Genomic DNA, 23,141 nt, shown 5'->3' on the forward strand with positions numbered 1-23,141 from the left:
AATATTTGGCAAATTAATGAATTAAGTCAGTTTTGTTTTCACTTAAGCTTACTTCCCAATGTTCTTGCCCAAACTTCCTTGTGGCTTTAATCAAATCTCCTTAAGACTCTTCAATTTCTCCAGAGTAGAAAAATGTCATAATTTAATTTCATACACTATGGAATATGCACAACATAGGATTTAGAGGAAAAAATTGTTATCAGGAGTCTGAATGAAATCCTCAGAGAAAAAGCAAAGCATGACTTGATGAACTGTCCACTGCATTCAGACCAAAGGCTCTGCATTGAGATCTTAGCTCCAATTTAGATAATCATCCTGGGCGTGCCAGTCACCTCACCTTTCTGCCTTCCAGTTCTATCATTTATAAACTGAACAAAAGACATGGTTTGTGATCGACAGTAAGTCTTGACAGCGAGTAGGATGCTACTTAATGAATTAAATAGCATCTTTAAAATTCAAAAAATGAAATCAGACAACCTCTTGATAGAAAAACGTGTCAGGAAGAAAGATGGTTACACTTTACAAAATATACAAAAGGTAAGTGTTCTTGACAAACTCTGCTCAGACTATCATGCCATTCACACAGTAGGCCTTCAGTGAATATTTACCAGGCAAAAGAAACCAAACAATTTTTGTAAATGCTTTCATGTAGATTGCCAGGAATCAAAAAGCACCAATCTGCTCCCATAGAGAATCATCGGTGACTCATGCATTGCATGTCCCTCCAGAAAGCCATGGTTTCCCACTTTGCAATGTAGAGCCAGTGCCAATGTCTCCCATAGGTAAACAACTCTGTTACTAGCATTCAGACAGCCTCACATACATTCAGGAAAATCTTTCCACCACACATATTCATGACTGTTAGACACACAGTTCATAGTTGTATGTAAGCTCTGTTCAAGCATCTTGATGTCCAACTTTTTATCAAGCCAGAGAGGTGCAAATTCATGTCTAAGCAATATTGTGGTTATGTAAACTTCCTAGAAATTTAAGATCATCGTTCTACCTAGCAGCTGAATCTTCCCTGGCATAGCCTATACATTTTTTTTCAACCACAAACTCCTAGTATGCATGTAGACATGGGGAGGAAATAAAAATATATGAATTGTATCACCAGCTTAATTTTCTCTTTAGTGGATTGGATGTCTGTATATGGAATGAGGACCCTAGAAAGCCCACACTATTCCCACAGTTGCTTATTGGAAACAATGCTCATTCTACACAACAAAAGGAACAGTTAATGAAGTTTATGTATCATTGGAGCAGATAATTTTACAAGACTGTGTTCTTAAGGCTCCGGAATTAAGGATTTGACTGTGGGAGCAGGGAGTCTTGGGGGCAGGACACCCCAGATAACCTCACCCACATGCATTCCTCCAACAATGCTTTTCTGTATGTAAACAGAAAATAAAAAGGAGTATATGGTTTTTGTCCCTAGTATTAAATAGCTGCCTTTTCTTCAGCACACTCTTAAATTTCTGCACAATGCACAGCCTTCAGCACCCCAACGAACATAAACAAAGGATATCAGGCAAGTTCACCTACTCCCACTTCACAGAACAATGCTTGTTGTTAACTAAGCAATTCCCAGGGCAAATTTATGATTTGTGGAACCCAGAGTAAGTACTCAGGTTGAGTCCTTGGAATCTGAGGTCAGAAGCACGTGGTGCCCGCTCAGTCCTTGGGGCTTTTAGAAAACATGAAAATGTGACCTAGAGTTTGTGCTTGCATCTACACCAAAGACTATTTAGGCATTGAGAGGAACTAAAGCACGTTAAAGCCTCAAAACAGCTTATTGTTCTTGCTCCAAGATTTAACCTTTTCTTTGTTATTTGCTGCTACTCTTTTCTTCTTCTAAATACTTATGAATGTCTACTGAGTCATCTAAGATAAATCAGATATGTTCATAATGTGTCTATGTATAAAATAGTCTAGCGAGGGCAGCAAATTTATATAGATTTGAAAATCTGAAATTTGAAAACTTGAAAAGTCCATTGCCATTTCCTAAGCAGAATTAGAACTCTTATCCTTTCCCTGGATTCTTAGACCCTGGGTTTTATCACAAGACAGAATTTATAATCAGTACTTAATTTATCCCCAACTATCTGTAACTATAAGCACTTAAAATATAAGTGCAAATAAGTGCATGAAAAGATTTCTTTCCTCCTGACTTTTCAGGGAATATTGTGACTACAGTTATATGCCATAGGTTTATATAATGCTTATTAACATGTAATGGAACTTGGGGGAATGATTTCTTCCCTTTATCATAAGTCTGGCTCAAGTATAAAAGTGAAATAGATTATTGTTTCCATTTTTATGAGTATACTTATTATTAAGTCATTAAAATAATGAAATAATTAAATTTAATTAGTACTCTTTTACTCTTTGGTAATTATTTATAAAATAATAGAATTGAGCCAGAAAAGACAGAAAAAGAAAAAATACACACACAATATTTAAATAACTTTAAAGTCATTTGAAAATATCTGGATGTATGAGTTAATTATTTAATAGTATGGGTAGTTAGTATAAGGCAAATGGAGTCTTATGTCTCAGGCTGAATGAAATTGTTGATGGGTCACTGAACTTGTTCGGTCCTTTCATGTATGATAGACCATTCTAGGACTAGTCTGTTATTCCAATTGACTTTATGTGAAGCCAACTGGCTAACCCAGGGTCTCTAAAGGATTATTAATTAAACAGCTATGGTTTCAGGAAAATTATGTTCTACCAGATTTCCAGTGAGGTTTTGATATTTAAAATTCCTTGGATAGACTTTGAAATAAATGGCAAAGTTTAAAAAGGGGGAGAAACACTGAAAAAACATTTACGAAGAAGAAAGACCAACACCATGGGCACGCCACAGTCACACATCACTCCTACCATCTCTGCTTCAAAATGGAGATTTGAAACTAGTAAAAAAGCTGTTTTGGAAAAAAAATGACAACAGAGTTAGGAAGTTCTGGGGTAAATGACAAGGGCGGATAAAATCCACAGCCTCCCATTCTCACACAAATGGAACAGAACACAGATGCCTACTCTCCTGAGCTTCTCCTGATATGCCCACTAAGGAGGAAATGCTTGCTGAACACCCGGTAGGGGAGAATCATTGAAAGAGTAGAGACTGGTGACAGTAAAACAACAAAAAGAAGAGTTCCCTACCCATTGCCTCCCACTGAATGAACTTTTGACATATCGGCAAACTCTTCTTTCCTCTTGCTGCTGCTGGTGTACTGCTCGCTGTACAGCTTGAGGGACATCTGCTCAACAGCATCTCTTTGTGCTTCCAGGTAGCAGAGTTGAACCTCAGCCTGGAGAGAGAAACAAAGAGGGATTGCTGTTTTAATCCTCAAGGAATGCATTTCAAGTGAGGTGTAACAACGCAAAGAATGGGAATTGTTCACATCATTATACTGCTCCTTTTCGGGCTGGATTTAATGGGATCAGCTGGGCATATTACAGAATTATATTTTAGATCTGAATCCTATAAGTCCCTCCTTAAAATATGACCTGAATAAATGAACTCTCAGAAGACTCAGTAAATATCACAAAATATCCCTGAGATCATGATACTGTATGATGAGATTTTACATAAAAATTCTGTGAAATTCCTTAATAATATTCTTCTTCATATTGCCACATATGTAACATTTATTTTTTAAAGATCTCCCTCCAACCCATACATTTGCGTGGACACAGATTCTGAACGTTTCTCATTATCTTCCCTGAGAAGAATAAAAAAAGCCAAGTACTAATTCTAATACATCTTCAATAGTGACAACAGACTTCTTTGATTACATTCTGAGGGGTCCTCTGTGTTATCATCTTAAGTTTAAAATAGAAGGAATAGTGATTTTGCTTACATGTTGGGTTGAATTGTTATATCCTTCATAGTTACTTGGGGCTTACTGTAGTAAAGAGAGGTAGTAAGTTCACCATGCTGTTTTCTATCAAACCAAGGCTAAAAGAATGCTGAATAATATTTGGCATGGAAATGTATTGAATAGATGCTTTATTTATTGCAGCTGTTATGATCCCTGTGGCTTTAGGGTTCCCCAGAACACCAGATGAGACCCGGAATGCTTGCCCAGGGTAAAGGGAGGGGAAATGCTGAGTTCCTGTGCACTGTAGGCCAAAGCAGCTCTTATTTTCTTTTGGCCTACTTCACTAAATCCAAGCACGTCCGTTAACATTTCTGATAAGCCTTAAAGCTGCTACTTCTTTCTAATTTAATTACATATTGTGTTAAAGACAGTTCTGGGTCAGCTGTTGGGTAGTTGCCAGAATTCTGTAATAGTTAAGAAAAGCCAAGTCAGACATGACCTTCTACTTTTTGTGAGCCAACCAAGGCCTTTTGCATGATCCCTGGCTTTATAGACTTGACCATGGAAGAAGAAGAAGAAGAAAAAAAAATAAATAAATAAAATAACAAAACCAGAGGTATAAAGTGGCAGCTGCTTAAAAGAGCAAATCAGGACTCTGTAAATGAAATGGGCAGTTTATGAAGTGTAAGATCTCAAACCATTCTGGAGTTCCTTTGTTGTTGCTTTCTACAATTTCTACTTCTGAACAGTCTAGACTACGGAGGAGAAACTTTAAAAAAAATGCTCAAATTACTATATTCTTATTGAAGTTCTGGAAATCAGTTAGAAACTGTAATCTGTATGTTGGTTCATGTGAATTTTTCTTGCCCAAACTAACTGGTAACTGAGAGTCAAAGAACTTAAAAGCAATAATCCTCCCCAATGCCCCTCCTCAAGGCTGTAGGGATAACGAGGAGATCATCCCACACCAAGTATTCTAGTGGAAACCCCATTCAAATTGTGTAACTCCACCATTAGGGATCAAGAGGCATGTCTGATCCCTAGAGGTTCCCATATATTTTTAACCGCCCTAAGGCAACAAGCTGGACCACTCTTTGTTCTGGATAATGACCTCACAAATGTATATGTCACTGGTCACAAAAAGAGTCATTGAGAGTGAGATCGGCTCAATTTAGATATCACTACTATGAAAAAATAATTGGACCTCATCCCTTTGAGATCCTCTGCCATTTCTGTGTACAAAGGGACACACCTCTCATATGACAGAGATACATGGAAAAGAGTTTAGAGAACAATGCTGAGCGCAACTTGGAGGATAATTAGTCACCTTATGAAAATGTTTGAAATGTTGCAATGTAAGACTTTTATTGCACAATATCTCACAGGCATTTGACATAGGAAACTTCCCTGGACTAACAAAGAGATGAGTTAGATGGCCCAAGTCTTTCCTACCAATCTCTATTTCTCTCTCTGCTTTCAGTGATTCATTCCTAAATGTGATGATAAAAATAGAACCAAAGTAGCTCCTTCTGCTAAGGTTGAATGGCTTTGCCAGTCTAAATCTCTCTGCAGACCGGTTAAATTTTTCTCATACTATATCTTAGTCCAAAGATGAATTTTTAGGAGGAAGATTTGAAGAAAATACACTTCTAAAAAAATAGTAACATTGGATGTCTGATTAAAAGAATTTTATTTATTAGCATTTATGATAATACTGGATACTTTTGGACTATATTTTACAAATGGTAGCTCAGCTTGATTAAATAACATTCTTGATGTGCTATCAACAGAATTTGGCAACTTACTTTTTAAGATAAATAAAAAGGAGCAAGAGAGAATAGACCCTGTGACAGATCAACCTGTTGCTTCCTGGTCACTGAGAGCCCCATGATGCCACCAATGGGAGTAGGTGTATAAAAAAAGCAATATGGATGGATGAAACAGATGAGTTAGATTTGAGTCTTTGGGTTTGAGAACTGGTGAAATAGCCAAAACAAGATGTTCAGTAAACACGTGAAAATACCAAGTTGGACATATAAAACTGGAAGCAATGGTTGACAGTAGGATGTGAGATGAGAAAGTGATGGGACAGAAAGAAGATCAGTTCTTACTTATTCTACTCAAGGTCTGCATTACCCTTTGGCTGACCTAATGTGATGGATTCTCAATCATTCTCCCTCTTTCCTTCTCCACCAACTTCAATCTGTTTTACAGATGGCTCATTGATTGATTTCTGAATCATAGCTGAGATCACTGGTTGTTGTTGCTTCAGGGCTTAATTCTGGACTGCTTTTCTTTATTTATACTATTTTCCATTACTTTCAGTGCAGTCAATACAGGTATGGCTTCCAATCTTCTCCTCTGAGCTCCACACTTACATATCTAACCAACCACCTGACATTGCCACTTAGATTTACTTTAGGCACAAGTATTCAAAACAGAACTCTCTCTTCTCATTCCCACCACATCCCTCAGAATTTTCTGTACGTATATCTCTCCTTTCAAACAAATGGCACCATGTGTTGCTCAGGTCAGAAAACTGAAAGTCATCCTTAACTCCTTTTATTTCCCACAGACATTTACTCTCTGAATTCCATTGATTCCTCTTCCAGAATGTCTCTCTTGTCTGTCTGCCCAATCTGATTCCTGCCAGCTTAGTCCAAGCCTTTGTCTCCTCTTCCCTGCAGTACAATTATCTCTAACATGCATCTCTCTTCACCCATTCCTACCTCTCCAATCTCCCTTTACAATGGCCACAGTAGTTTTTTTAAAACATAAGTTGGTTGCATACTGAATTCAGATCAAGGCAAAAAAACAAAACAAAACAAAACAAAAAAAAAACCCCAAAACTTCTTCCATGCTCCAAGAGGTTTGGTTCCTGCCTACCTCAGATGTCATTTTTCTACTTCTCTCTTGCTTAATCACCATGCCCCTGTCATCCTTGTCTACTTTCAGGTTCTTTAAACAACTCTTTCCTGTCTCAGGAAATATTTCTTTGCACATATTGTTCTCTTTCTCTGGAACATTCTCTTACTAATGTCTTCTCGTCCTTCAGCTCTTAGTTGACATTTTTTTCTCTCATAGAGACCTACCCTGACTACCCTATCAAAGGTAGATTCATTCTATTTTTTTCTCTTTTGGAACAGTGTTAATCTCCTTCCCAGCAAATAACAGTTTAAAATTCTTGTGTTTACTGGTTTATGCTTTTTTCTGTCTCCATCTCCAGACTCCAAGCTCCATAATGAAGCTGTGTCTGTCTCCTTTGCTATTTTGTATTCCCCACAACTTGGCAGTATTTGGAAAATGAGAGGGGCTCAGTAAATAACTGCTGAATAAATGAATTGTACATTCATCTATCCATCCATTTATTCCTCATACGTTCATTGGACCATTCTCAGGTGTCAGGGACTGCACTGGGAACTGTGGATACAAAGAAGAATGATAAAGAAGGGACCACAGTATAGTAGAGGAAGGAATGATGCCAACAGAGAGCTACAAGTATTCCACATGAGATGCATATGGGGGGAGGATGGGACTTGAAAAAATGACTAATTGTCTGCAAGTGAGGAACGGGCAATAAAAGCTTGAGAGAGGTGCCATTTGTTTTTTTGTTTTGTTTTGTTTTTAAAGATTTTATTTATTTATTTGATAGAAAAGATAGAACACAAACAGGGGGAGCAGGATAAGGAGAAGCAGGCTCCCCACCAAGCAGGGAGGCCTGCACAGGACTTGATCCCAGGACTCTGGGATCATGACCTGAGCTGAAGGCAAGATGCTTAACCAACTGAGCCACCCAGGTTCCCTGGTGGCATTTGAACCAGATCTGGGAGTATGAGTATGATTTTTCCAGGTGAAGAAGCAGGTAAATATCTTTATAGGCAAAGTAACTTGTCTGTTCAAAGACCTAGAGTTGTGAAAGGATGTGGCATGTTCAGAGAATAGTGGCTGGAGCTTTGGGGGCATTTGGATGAAGAGTCTAACAGTGAAGGGGATTGGCTGTAGAGAATGTCAGATTAGGGAATTTGGATGCTATCCAACAATATGCCAGTAGAAGATGTCATTGTTTCTGTGAAAGCCCTCATCTTTTTCCATCTTTCTTTTTCTGTCATGGCAAGAGAGTCATCTGATGTATTTAGTCCAAATATGCTCATAAAGAACCTACCTCCTGATAGACTTTTAGAACACTGCATTGAGAAGAGAATCGAGTTTCCATCAGGTCAGTGTCCCAAATAAGTGCTGAAGAGGTTCCAGTAACTTGTACCTCTAGTACACCTTTAACATAATGTTATTGACTGAGTACTCTCCTCCCTGCCAAGTCATATTTTTAATCCCTTACCCCTAATGTGACCATATTTGGAGATAGGGTCTTTAAGGAAGGAATTAAGATTAAATTAGGTCCCAAGGTTGAGGCCCTAATCCAATAGGAATGGTGTTTTTATAAGATGAAGAGTATTCACACAGCGAATACTGGGGTCACAGGGAGAAGGTGGACGACTCCAAGCCAAGCTGTGATGCCTCACCAAAACCCAAACCTGCCAACATCTTGATCTGGGATTTTCAGCCTCCAGAACTGTGAGAAGTAAATTTCTGTTATTCAAGCCACCCAGTCTGTGGTATTTTGTTACTGTCATCCTAGCAGACTAATACACATAATAAAGTTGGAAACATTGCCTTTTCATCTGAAGTTGAGTATTATTCCTTTGCTGCTTATCATTAATAGTATGTTTCTCACTTTGTTTTATAAGCACCTAGAGCCTAAGTCACTAGGGACACTCCTCTTCAGATTCAGACTACAAATTAATACCTTAATCAGAACAGAAGACACAGTGTGCTAAAATATTTTATTTAAATTTGGCTTTGTATGTGGTGATCCAAATTCAATAACCTTCTTTGGTGCCTGAAGAAAATTACTCAACCACATACTTCCCCCTGATATTGTATCTAATAACCAAATAGCTAAACCATGATAAATTTGAGGGGTCAAATTCCCTAACAGCCTTACAGGATTAAACACAAGATCACTTTTATAATCACATATAGACATATCCCATACTCTTGCCCTAAAGAGAATAAGACCTAAATAGTTAAGAAATGTCAATTATTTCATTATCACTGCATGTCCCAGCATCCTTTGCTGGATTAAGTATACTGAGAATGTTAAAAGTAATGTCTCTCTTTTTTAACTCATGCTGTTAGGTCTACCTGCACATTCATACTGTACTTCATAGCTTCCCACCATAGCTACCTGCCTACTTGCATCAGGGTCCACATCCTCTTCCATCCCTCCTGTTTCTGTGGAAACTCTCCATATTTCTATCTAAAAACCAATCCCTACTTGTGCACCAGACCTTCTCTTATCTACATAAAGATTATCACCTCAGCAGTAAATTGTCCTTCTTTCCCGCATTATGCTTTCCTCTTCTCGGTATTATTCTCATCAGCATAAGCACATCAGCCAGAAAAATGCTGTTGCTTTCCCCTTGGTGAGGAGAAAGAAGAAAGAAAGAAAGAAAGAAAGAAAGAAAGAAAGAAAGAAAGAAAGAAAGAAAGAAAGAAAGAAAAAAAGAAAGAAAAAAAGAAAGAAAGAAGAAGAAGAAATAATCCCCCGACACCACCGACACTAATCTGTCCTCTGGCCAAAGCCCCATTTCTCTTATAGCAAAATCACTTTTATATATGCTCTATGTCCAATTCTGTTCCTATTTTCTCTTGAACACACTCCAATCAGGCTTTTGTCCACATTCTCCATGCCAATGGTCAGTCCTGAGTCCTGTCTTCATCCTATCTTGACCTACTCCGGCAGGGCTGGTAGGCATGCTATGCTCTAAGGGCACTTGGCCTTGTTTGCATGACAGCTAGTCCCTAACCTCCCTCAGGTCTTCACAGAAATGTCATTTTCTCATTCAGGTCCCTTTTTGATCTCCTGGTTAAAAATTCAATTCACACCCACCACTCTGCAATCCCTATACTCTTTCATACATGTTTACTCTATCTAGCCAAAAGATGGTATTTATATTGTATTTTCCATCTTCCCCAAGTGGATTAGAAGCCTCATTAGGGCAGGACTTTATTCTATGTTTGCTGCTGTATCAATACCACCTTGCACATCACAGGGCATAGGACAGGCACTCTATAAAAATTGGTTGAATAAATTAACTGAGTTTGAAAATCTGAAATGGTTTAAAATGTACAAAGAAATAAAACAGATTGTTTGAAGGCTGCAGCCTCAGCTTGATTTCTGAAACTGTTGGCTTCATTCTCACTTAGAAAGGAGACTATTTTTTCTTTGACAAAAGAAAATTATTGAAATACATAACTTCTCTAGGAGAAAAAGGGAGAAAATCTTCTTTAATTCAAGAATCATTTGATAATGTTTTATCAGCTAACAGTGATCTTATATGCCATATATTATATTAGAAACTCACCACAACAATCACACACCTATAGAATGAAAACTTTAGCTATTGTCTTCAGTGGTAATCTTCACAATACACTTCAAAACAAGTTTTAATCTTTTGGGTAGGAATTTGTTTTAGCTCAATAAAATCCAATTTCTCATTTTAAAAAAAGAAGAGTCATTTAAACTTTTGAAGGAGACATTAACAATGCCAGTTTGTTTTTGGAAGAGTCCCTAGTTACTTACTTAAAGAGTTCAAAGTAATGGTCATAATGATGTTTAATGAACTTGAGAGAATGAATGAACACAGTAAGAACTTCAACAGAGATAGAAAACATAAGAGAGTACCAAACAGAACTCACAGAGCTGAATAACACAACAGCTGAATGAAAAAATACACTAGATGAGTTGAACATACTAGAAGAATTAGAAGAGAGGATTAGTGACCTGGAATACAGGGCAGTGGAACTCACCCAAATAGAACAGCAATAAGAAAAAGAGAATTTTAAAAAGTGAAAAAAGCTTATGAGACCTGTGGGAAAACATCAAAAGGAATAGCATCAGTATTATAGATGGAGAAGAGAGAGAGAGAAAGGGGTAGAAAAGCTATTTGAAGAAATAATGGTTGAAACTTCCTTAACTTAGAGAAGGAAATAGACATTCAGGTCCAGGAAGCATAGAGAATTCCAAACAAGTTGAACCAAAAAGATTTATACCAAGACAGATTGAAATTAAAATGCCAAAAGTTAAAGAGAGAATACTTAAAAGCAACAGAAAAAAAACAACTTGCTACATACAAGGGAGCCCCCATAAGGCTATCAGCTGATTTTTCAGCCAAAACTTTTCAGGCCAGAAGGGAGTGGCATGATATATTCAAACTGCTAAAAGGAAAAAACTTCAAACCAAGAATATTCTACCTGGCAAGGCAATGATTCAGAATTAAAGGAAAAATAAGGAGTTTTTCAGACAAGCAAAACTAAAGTAGTTTATTACCATTAGTTGGCCTTACAAGTAATACTAAAGGAACTTCTTCAAGATGAAAAGAAAAGGCACTAACTAGTAACAAGAATACATGTGCAAGGGGGATCCCTGGGTGACTCAGTGGTTTAGCACCTGCCTTTGGCCTAGAGTGTGATCCTGGGGTTCCAGGATCGAGTCCCACATCAGGCTCCTGCATGGGGCCTGCTTCTCCCTCTGCCTGTGTCTCTGCCTCTCTCTGTGTGTGTGTCTCTCATGAATAAATAAATAAAATCTTTAAAAAAAAAAAAGAAAACATGTGCAAGTAAAACTCTCACTGGTAAAAGCACATATATTGTAAAGGTTGTAGATTACTACTTATAAGGTTATAAGAAGGTTAAAGCACAAATGTAGTAAAATTAACTATAACCATAATAATTACTTAAGGGATACATGACATTAAAAAATGTAAAGTAGGACATCAGAAACAGAACACATTGTGGAGGGGAGTAAAATGGTAGACTTGTCAGAATGTGCTCAAACTTAAGACGCTATCAATTTAAAAGACTGTTGTATACATAGGGTATTACATGTGAATCTCATGGTAACTACAAAGCCAAAATCTACAATAGATACACAAAAGATAATGAGAAAAGCATCTAAACATAACATTAAAGAAAATCACCAAACTACAACAGTAGAAAGGAACAGAGAGAAACTACAAAATCAAAAAAATGGCAATACATATATACCTATTGATAATTATTTTTAAAATAAGTGGGTTAAATTTTCCAGTCAAAAGCATAGAGTGGCTAAATGAATGAAAAGAATAAGATCCATCTATATGTTGCCTACAAGTCACTCACTTCAGGTCTAAGCATATACACAGACAGAAACTAAAGGGCTGAAGAAAGATATCCCATGCAAATATAAATTAAAAGAAAGATGGTGCCTCTAAATCTATTCAGAAAAAATAGATAAAGCAAAGATTGTAATAAAAGGCAAAGAAGGCCATTATATAATGACAGAGGGATCAATCCAACAAGAGGATATAGCATTTGTAAATATTTATGTACCAAACATAGGAGCTCTTAAATATATAAAGCAAATATTAAAAGACCTAAAGAAGGAAACTGACAACAATAAAATAATAATAGGGGACTTTTAATACCCCTTACATCAATGGAAAGATCATCCAGACAGAAAATCAATATGGAAATATCAGTCTTAAATGACACATTAGACCAGATGGACTTAATAGATATACACAGAATTTTCCATCCAAAAGCAGAATACACACTCTTCTCTAGTGTGCAAGGAACATTCTCCAGGACTGATCATATGTTAGGCCACGAAACAAGTCTTAACAAATTTAAGAACTCACATCTTATCAAGCACATTTTCTGACCACAGTAGTACAGAAAAAGAAGTTAGTTACAGGAAGAAAACTGGAAAAATCACAGATATGTACAGATCAAGCAACATTCTACTGAACAACTAATAGGTCAACAAAAAAAAAATCAAAGGAATAAAAAAATACCTGGAGACAAATGAAAATGAAAGTACAAGATACCCAAAGCTTTGGGATGCAGCTAAAGCAGTTCTGAGGGAAGTTTACAGTAATACAGGCCTACCTCAAGAAACAAACAAAAAGAATCTCAAATAAACAATCTAACTCTACATCTAAAAAGAAGAAGAAATGCAAATCAAAGTTAATAAAAAGAAGGAAATAATAAAGATCAGAGTGGAAATAAATGAAATAGAGACTAAAAAGTCAGTAGAAAAGATCAATGAAACTAAGAGATGGTTCTTGGGAAAGATAAACAAAAATGACAAACTTTTAGCTAGACTCACCAAGAAAAAAGAAAGAGGGCTCAAATAAATAAAACCAGAAATTAAATAGAAAAAGTTACATTTGATACGACAGAAACACAAAGAATTATAAGAGACTACTATGTGCAACTATACCACAACAAATTGGACAGCCTAGAAGGGATGGATGAATTCCTAGAAACGTACAATTTTCTAAGACCGAATCACAAAAAAATGGAAAATCCGGACAGGCCTATTACTAGAAAGGAGATTAACTCGGTAACCAAAATCTCCCAACAAAAAAAAGTCTAGAACCAAAGGGCTTCACTGGTGAATTCTTCCAAATACTCAAAGAAGATTTAATGCCTATTGTTCCGAAACTCTTCCAGAAAAGATGAAAAGGATGGAGAGCTCCCAAAATCATTTTATGAGGTTAGCATTACCCTGATACCAAAACTGGTTAAGGAAGCCACACACACACACATACACCCCACACACACACAAGGAAAGAGAAAATCATAGGCAAATATCCCTAATGAACATAAATGCAAAAATCCTCTACACATATTAGCAAATTGATTTCAACAATACATCAAAAGGATCATACAACATGATCAAGTGGGATTTATTCCAAGGATGCAAGATAGTTCACATTCATGAATTAATCAACGTGACATTCCACATTAACAAAATGAAGGTTAAAATCATAAGATTATTATCTCAACAGGTCTCAATAGGAAAAACATTTGACAAATGTAGCATCTATTTATGATTAAAAAAAAAAAACTCTTGGGGTTCCTGAGTGGTTTAGTCAGATAAATGTCTGCTTTCAGCTCAGGTTACTATTCCAGGGTGCTGGGATCAAGCCCTGCACTGGGCTCCCTGCTGAGCCCTCCCTGTCTCCCTCTACCTCCCCAATCCCCACTAGTGCTCTCCCTCTCTCAAATAAACGAATAATAATAATTTAAAAAAAACTCTCAAAGTTGGTATACAGGGAAAACACCTCAATATGATACAGGCCATATATGGATATATGGCAAACCTACAGGTAGCATCATATTCAATGGATAAAAGCTGAAAGATTATCTAAGATCAGGAACACAACAAGCATGCCTAGTCTCCCCACTTTTATTCAACATAGTATTGGAAGTCCAAGACACAGCAAGTAGGCCAAAAAAAAAAAAAAAAAAGAAAGAAAGAAAAAAGAAAAAGAAATAAAAAGTATCCAAATTGAAAAGGAAGAAGTAAAACTCACAATTTGCAGATGATATGACACTAGATATATAAAAAAAAAACCTTTTAGGACTAATAAATGAACTTAGTAAAGGTGCAGGATACAAATTCAATATACAAAACCATGTTGTTTCAACATACTAATAATGAATTATAAGAGAAATTAAGAAAACAATCTCAGTTACAATTATATAAAAAAGGATAAAATATCTAAGAATAAATTTAACCAAAGAAGTGAAAGACCTGTCCAGTGAAAAAAGAAACTGAAGAAGATACAAATAAATGGAAACGTATTCTGTGCCCAGGGATTGAAAGAATTCACACTGTTAAACTGTCCATACTACCAAAGCAATCTATATAGATGCACTGAAATTCCTATCAAAATTTCAATGGCATTTTTCACAGAAGTAGAATAAATAATTCTGAAATTAGTATGGAACCACAAAAGATCCTGAATAGCCAAATTAATCTTCAGAGAGAAGAACAAAGCTGGAGGTATCAACACTCTCTGATTTCAAGCTATGCAATAAAGTTATAGTAATCAAAACTTGGTATAGACACACAGACAGACACATAGATCAATGGAATAGAATAGAGATCCCAGAAATGAATCCATACATTTATGATCAATTAATTATTGACAGAGGAGGCAAGAATATACAATGAGGAAAAGACAGTATCTTTAATAAACAGTATTGGGAAAACTGTACAGCCACATGTAAAAGAATGAAAGTAGACCACTATTTTGTATAATTCACAACAGTTAACTCAAATGAATTAAACATTTGAATGTAAGACCCCAAATCATAAAACTCTCAGAGGAAAATGTAGGTGGTGAGGTCCTTGACATTGGTCTTAGCAATGTGGGTCCTTTTTTTGTTTTTGCTTTTGGTTTTTGGATATGACTCCAAAGGCAAGGAAAATAAAAGCAAAACTAAACAAATGGGACCACATCAAAATAGAGAGATCCTATATATGTAGCAAAGAAAATCATCAAATGAAAATGAAAAGGCAACCTACTGAACGGGAGAAGTTATTTTCAAATCATACATCCAATAAAGGATTTATATCCAAAATATATAAAGAACTCATACAACTCAACAACAGCAACAAACAAAGAAAAACAATTTAAAAATGGTCAGATAATCTGAACAGACATTTTCCCAAAGAGGACATACAGACAGCCAATAGGCAGGTGATGTTCAACATCACTGATTATTAAGGAAATGCAAATTAAAACCACAAAGAGACATCATCTTACACTCGTTAGGATGGACAACACAAGAAATAACAAATATTGGAGAGGATGTGGAGAAAAGGGAACCCTCATACACTTGGTGAGAACTTAAATTGGTGTAGCCATTATGGAAAAGAGTATGCAGATTTCTCAAAAAATTAATAATAAAACTACCATATGATCCAGCAATTCTGCTTCTGGGCATTTATCCATAGAATACAAAAACACTAATTTGAAAAGATACATCCATACCTGTGTTCACAGTAGCATTATTTACAACAGCCAAGATATAGAAACAACCTAAGTGCTCATCAAAAGATGGATGGATAAAGATGACATGGAATGTATATAAACAAGGGACTACTACTCAGCCATAAAAAATAATGAAATCTTGCCTCTTGAGACAATATGGATGGGCTTTGAAGGTATTATGAAAGGGACATAAGTCAGACAGAAGACAAATATCTTATTATTTCACTTACATGTGGAATCTAAAGAGCAAATGAACAAAACAAAACAAAAGCAAACGCATAGATACAGAGAACAGGCTGGTGGTTATCAGAGTAGAAGGGGGCAGTGGGATGGGTGCAAGGGACAAAGGGCCACAACTGTATGGTGATGGATGGTAAGTAGACTTATGGTGGTGATCATGTAGTGTACACAAACATAGCATGATTTTGTATACCTGAAATCTACCTAATGTTATATACCAATTTTACCTCAATAAAAAAAAGGTGCATTTCCCTTGCGTAGAAATGAACTCTCTAAAGCTATCTATGATTAGCTACATTCTGGCTAAACACAAATAACATTTGGCATTACAATGGATGAGAATCTCATGTTGTTTTTCAGTCCTGTGTGTATGACCAAGTGGAGTAGCAAAGCTTCCTTCTCCTACAGAGTTGGCGCAGAGAATCGGAGGACTAAGAGCAATGCACTTTTTTATAGTAAAATTGATTAAGGGCCCTCATTTATTCGTCTGACAAATGTATCTTGACAGGGTTATGTTAAGATATTGTGCAAGTTACCAATCTGGGTCAGACACAGTGCCTGACTTCAGGGAACCTATAACAAAGAATTACAAAAAAATTATACTTAAATAATAGGAGCTAAAATCTTCACCTAAGGATAAAATTATTATTACACTTCAAAAATGTTGACAAACAGTAAGTTTGTTAGAATGTTCTTTTTATCGATGGATAAGAGAGTTATAAAAAATATTTAAAAATATTAACATTTTCCCATTGTTAATAAAAATAATAAAAATTAAATATATAGCAAATATTTAATAAGTGTCTCCAAGCTAGTTGAATATTACACTCAAAAAGACTACTGTATATACTAATCATTGTATATTAGGATATAAAACTCCTATGACCATATTGGCAGCTCCAGAAAACCTAGCCTGAGGTTCCCAAGGTTTCTTTGTATTTATATTCATGGATACATGGACAATCAAATCAGACAACTGCAAAAGATAACCAATCTAAGTGAAAAATAATATACTTATATCTTTAAAAGGTCATCTTTATTTCTATTGACTTGATGCTGTTTGCAAGTCATTAAAAACATTCATGATAATGTTAAAGAAATTCCATTTCAAAGCCATATCCTTAAAAACATTTGTTAAACGGTAAGCATTTAAACAACGTGGAAAAATTAACATGAATGCTAATTTCAGTATTTATTCTGCATTTATTTGGATGTAAAGAAAAATGTCTTCTTCCTCCACTTTAATGAAAGGGGAGATGCTTATTAAAAACACCACCACCACCACCTGCACCTAACAAACACAAAGAACAAATATATCACACAACTGCATTTGTGGAGAGCCTCATCCACCACCATCCTCCTCTTTATAATGCAAGTAGTTAAAATCATTAAAAATTCAGCATTTTATGTCATGAGCTACGGTGGGAAGGGAGTGTGATTACACAGTGTGGACTGGAGGGGATGATTAGAATTTCGATGTCTCTCCATTACTGTTTCCTTAGCAAATCTCTGCACAATGACACAGGCATCAAGTCTGTGTTTATATTCTATGGCTGCACCCTTGTTCCCATCTTCCAAATTCCACTACAGCAAATCCTTATTTACTTTCTGGCAGAAACTAAAAATTAAAGATGTATAATGTGAAGATACAATCTTAGCTTCTCTTGCCCTGCAGGACTGGCAGTTCCTTCCCAAGTACAATTATGCTGGCAAATGCTGCTATTAACTCTGTGACTACAACGCAAGCTCTAGTTCCTTTGAAATTCTATAAAATAGTTGTCCTTAGATGGTGATAGAAAGGAAGGAATGAAGCAGGAACAACAAGAATTACTTTACATACTAATAATAACAATTTAGTTATCAAAACAAAGCTGAACAAGTGTGTCTTTATACTGTTCTTTTAAAAATTTAGCCTCCTAGGGTTCTAATAATCAGGGCCTATGGTTCAGGAATGCACAGTAGCACTCAGCTCAGTGCCTATATCCTCATTTCAAAGAGAATCATTCAAACCGACATCCACCCTGTCAAGAATCTCGACTTTGAGCTGCTAATGTAGAATAAAAATCAATATAAATTTTGATCATTTGATGAATATTTACTTCTTTCTTTAGTGTTTGGGGATTTAGAATTGAAAAGTGCTGAATCAAGTCATTTTATTTTTTTGTGTTTGTGCCAACACCAATTTACTACCCTCCAGAAAGTTCCTGAACAAGATGTCTCAGGTGGCATGCATGTTGGTTTTTCCTGTCAATCATAACTGTATGTCAGTAGGGAACCATAATCATTTCCCTTTCATACTCTTAGTGTTCCAAAAAGGAATATTTTCATTACTTTCCTGGAAAAGGTAAACTTTCTCATTTAGACACACTATTGTAAGCCTGGGTGTCTGTTGTTTTTGGCATTCAGCTGAGCCTAAATTGATACAATCTATTAAAAGTTAAACACTTTATCTTAGGCTCCAAGGGTAGTGCACAATAAGTAGAGTTTACAAATGGATTCCTCTATAAGCAACATTCAGTATCACCCCCAAGACAAAGAGCTTTTATAGAAGCTTCCATCTTCTTCCATATGTTTTCTGAAAAATAACAAGAAAATACCAACTGACTGCTCTAATCAGCAGAATGACTTCACAGTAAAGACTTTACACTTTTCTTTATAAATAAGACAAAAAATGCACTACAGACAAATGACTCTTAAAGAATGTGGCAATTAAAATGTGATTCGAATGTATGTCTAGTTACATGAATAGAGCAGCATGCCACCATTTTTATTATGATACTTTGATATATATATATAACAAAAGCTTACTATTCTTGCAGAATGTTTCCATAGTGATTTTTAAAAGAATGGTCTTTCCCAACTTGAAAAAGACTAATTGCAAGCACCAAAAAGGTAAGCTATTTTCATTTAAAAAAAACAAACAAAACAAAAACCTCACATATGACATAACGGCCGACTATTCAATATTAAGGAAACATTTTTGATGGTTCCTCATAAATTAAATAAAAATGGCAGCAGCTGCCTCTCCCAAGGATGATATAGCCCTGGACAATCACTAGATATTATGTAGACAGATGTTTTAAATAAAATAAGTATTTAGATTGCTAGATACCTTGCTATATATGAAGACAATTATAGGATGTCTTTGTTAAATTACATTTTTCATTTTTGTGAGGGGAAAAAAGAATTGTCCTGGAAACAGTACCGACAGGAAATGATCCTATATCTAAAACAGCTGGAGACTGTAACTAATATAAATTTACTTGAAAATAAAAATGCTGTGTGTCTCTGGAGACATGCAGTAACATGCCATAAAAACAGATGAGAATATAAAAGTATTTAAAAGGAGGGAAAATACATTGTATCTAGATATTATATTGAGATGTGATTCACTGATAAATGAAAAATATTTAAAGATGAAGAAAAGAAAGAGAACCAAAAGATTTATTTTAAAATATATAATAAATATTATATTTAAAACCAGATTTGTAGGGAATATCAAAATATTTCTTTAGGAAAGACCCTGTGCTTTTCAATATATTGGTTATTAATCAATTTACTAAAGTTATGATAAAAATGTAAAGGTAGATAATTGTGTTTAGTTGGGAAATTCTACTTGAAGCCAAGATGCTTACTTTGAGTAAGAAAGGGAACCAAATATTGGATAAGATTACGCCATTATATTTCAAAGCCTTATATAACAGCTACCACGCAGAAGCTCCCATTATCTGGGAGCCTGGGTGGCTCAGTTGGTGAAGTATCTAACTCTTGGTTTCAGCTCAGATTATGATATTTTCAGTTTTGGGATTAAGCCCCACCTTGGCTCATGGGCAGTCTGTCTGAAGATTCTCTTCCTCTGCTCCTCCCCCCGTCCATGCACATATACCCACTCTCTCTCTCTCTAACATAAATAAACTTTTTTTAAAAAAAATAAGAGCTCCCATTATCTTTGCCCGTCCCCCACCTCCTTTTGTTAGCTATTGAATTAAAAAGAAATCAATATATTAATCCATAGTAAATATTCACAGACATTAATATCTTAACATGATAATTATCTCCAAGCTTATAAATTTCAATATTCTTTTGTTTTAATTTCAATATTCTTGATTGAAAGATTGAAATGCATAAATCTACAAGATAACTTTAGGAAAGACTATGGATGAACATCTATTTTCACAGTACTGGTGAGGAGAGCCTGAAAAAGACTCCCAAGTCTTTGAGTGTCTACTTCCCTCATCTATGCCTAAGACTTATCCTGGTCCTATTCCTAGAGATCTGTGTATCAGGCAGGAGGAGATCATGTGAAGCCAGAATTTCCTATGGAGCCCCAATTTGCACAGTCAGGGAAGATCACAGAGCCTCAGAAGTTAGCTTAGGCATATCAACCAAAGGGAGACCCAATAGGAAGAAAGTGGAATGAGCAGAATAAAGACAAAGAAGAGTGAGAATAAAAAGCAAGCATGTATATAAGTGTGAAGAATGGTTATCACAATAGTGCCCACAGATGTTGAAATGAAATATTCTTAAATAACACCTTGACTAAAATAAAATTCTTTTGTAGGCTGAAGTTGTAATATCCTCAAAAATGAAACTCTAGAACTCAAACTAAAATTTAAAACATATTTGCTATAGACTGAATGTTTGTGTTCCCCTCCTAAATTCAGATGTTGAAACCTGATCCCCAATGTGATGGTATTAGGAGGTGGGGTCTTAGGCAGGTGATTAGGTCATGAATGGGACTAGTGCCCTTATAAAGAGATTCCGCAGAACTCCCTCTCCTTCTGACCATGTAAGGTCGCAATAAACCAGGAAGTGGACTCTCAGCAGAGACTGAATCCACCAGCATCTTGATCTTGGAACATCCAGCCTCTAGCACTGTGAGAAATAAGTATCTGTTGTTTATGTTGTATAACCTAATCTATGGTATTGTGTTATAGAAACTCAAACCAACTAAGACAATATCCAATAATTCCTCCCTCCTTTCTACAAGTTCTTCAAATATTAGGGAGCTACTGGGGCTATTTTCTGGTAGATCTCTTTCTCTGTCTCTGTCTCGCTCTCTCTCACTCTCTCTCTCTCTCTCTCTCTCTCACACACACACACACACTTGCACAAAACTCTGTAACAGTGACTTCCATACATTCATATCATCTTTATGACTACATAGATTGGTCATGATTACTGCTGCTTGGAGCTCATAAAGGTTGGCTTGTTGTTTCTTGTTGCTTAGTTGTTCCGGAAAGTGCTCACTAGTTCATTGCTATTATATCTGGAGGAGACTGAAAACAAAAATACAAATACATATTTTTTTCCTCTCCGATGACTTGATTCCTACACATCAGGTATAGTGCTATTCTAAGTTAGGGAAATGTAAAACAAAATTATACTCTCCTGCTTTCTCCTCAGTTTTGCTTACCTCAATTATATCTTTTTCTGTTCTTTATTTTAGGATCAGAGTGAAAAAAAATGAACTATTGTTATTTCCTAAGCCAAAGACTAGTTATAGAAGGATTCCTAAACAGTGCTCTCTCCACAGAAAATTTCAACAAATTGCTCCATTATTATTTTATATTTCCATTATTCTGTATTTCTCCCTTATATTGACAACATAATGGTAGGCATTAGATACTATGCTCAAAATCTACTTAAAGGAAGGTTCTGACCTCAGCCTCATCTGGTGTATTGCAGACATATCTCCACTTGAATACCAGAGTCTTCAGGGGCCCACCTTATCTAGTCTTCACTGTCCATCACTCCTCCTGAGCTGTTCTCTTCCTTGCCCACTTATTCTAGTTATGTTAGGCTTCTTTCAATTCCTTAGATGAGTCTACCATCTTCCCACAATGAACACACTGTTCCCTCTGCCTAGAACATTCCTTCTTTCTTTTTCACATGGCTGTCACCCTCATATCTCCTTTAGGTTTAATGTTTAAATATTACTTCCTTCCCTGAGCATCTCATCTAAGACAGATGCCTCTTACTATTCTCTGATTCATAGTCCACTGAAATGTAAATTCCATAAGGGTAAGGACCTCATCATTTTCATTCATAATTGTATACCCCATGCCCAGGAAACTGTATACTGAATGAATGAGTGAATGAATGGGTTGTTGGGTGTAGGTTCATGGACAATCACAGTAGAGGCCTGAAAAAGAGGTGATGTCCTAGTAGAAAGCAGAGATCCTTGGCAAGTGCTGTCAAATACCTCAAGTTGACAATCTGAGAGGTAAGATATGAATGGTGGCATTCAAAAGACTTATTGAACTGTGGCAGGATAAATATCCTGAAAAGGGATGCTTTGACTAAAGTCTCCTGAGGTTCCTTCAGCTTAAGACATAGATTGGGATTTTCTATGAATTGTGTAAACAGAAAAATTCCTGGTGGCTATTAAGCCTCCATGCTACACATTTTATTTTTTATTATTTTTTTTAAAGATTTTATTTATTTGTTCATGAGAGACACAGAGAAGAAAGAGAGAGGCAGAGACACAGGCAGAGGGAGAAGCAGGTTCCATGCAGGGAGCCCGATGTGGGACTCCATCCTGGGACTCCAGGATCACGCCCTGGGCCAAAGGCAGGCGCCAAACCACTGAGCCACCCAAGGGTCCCCATGTTACACATTTTAATTTAAAGTGATGATGTTTAATTTTAGCAGGTCTCTATGACACTTTAACCCTGGAGATAAAAGACCAGTTGAGCTCAGACATGGGGAAAATAAATCACATTCCAGGCCATAGTAGAAGCAGAATTTTTAAAGTCATAGTAGGGAAGAATGAACAACACATAACAGGAAAGTTCAAATCACACGGAATCAACAGAAAATGAAAATGCTTAATAAAGGGTCAAACTTGCTAAGACGAGTTTACAGATCCAAAACCCATCTAATTAGGCTGTCAATTATCAAAAGGGAGAGGGATGGGACAATTTACCTTTTGATGTACCAAGATTTTTTTTATTTCATTTCTTCCATTAAGAATAGAAGTCTGAAATATTTCATATCCTTAACAGAATCTATTCTGTGGATGACTGTGAAGATATAAACGCCAATGGTAATGCAAGTGTACTTGCAGGTAGTATTGGAACTGCTCTTAATCACATAGAATAGCTTTAGGCCCCATGATCTTGGAGTTCTAGTTTCTCATTTAACAATATATGCCCTCTACTATGTCCAAGCTAGAAGAATTACT

General features: G+C 36.1%; 1 protein-coding gene across 1 annotated transcript in view; it reads right to left on the reverse strand.

Annotated features, from left to right (window-relative positions):
• Nucleotides 1-23,141, reverse strand: part of AKAP6 (A-kinase anchoring protein 6) — a 482,960-nt gene that overhangs the window by 138,654 nt on the left and 321,165 nt on the right. The window contains exon 8 of the mRNA XM_055309349.1: nucleotides 3,166-3,314. Within this exon, the coding sequence (XP_055165324.1) occupies nucleotides 3,166-3,314 (149 nt within the window). The remainder of the gene's footprint in view (nucleotides 1-3,165; nucleotides 3,315-23,141) is intronic.

The sequence above is a fragment of the Nyctereutes procyonoides genome, unplaced genomic scaffold, assembly GCF_905146905.1.
Source record: "Nyctereutes procyonoides isolate TBG_1078 unplaced genomic scaffold, NYPRO_anot_genome, whole genome shotgun sequence".
Classification (NCBI taxonomy): domain Eukaryota; kingdom Metazoa; phylum Chordata; class Mammalia; order Carnivora; family Canidae; genus Nyctereutes; species Nyctereutes procyonoides.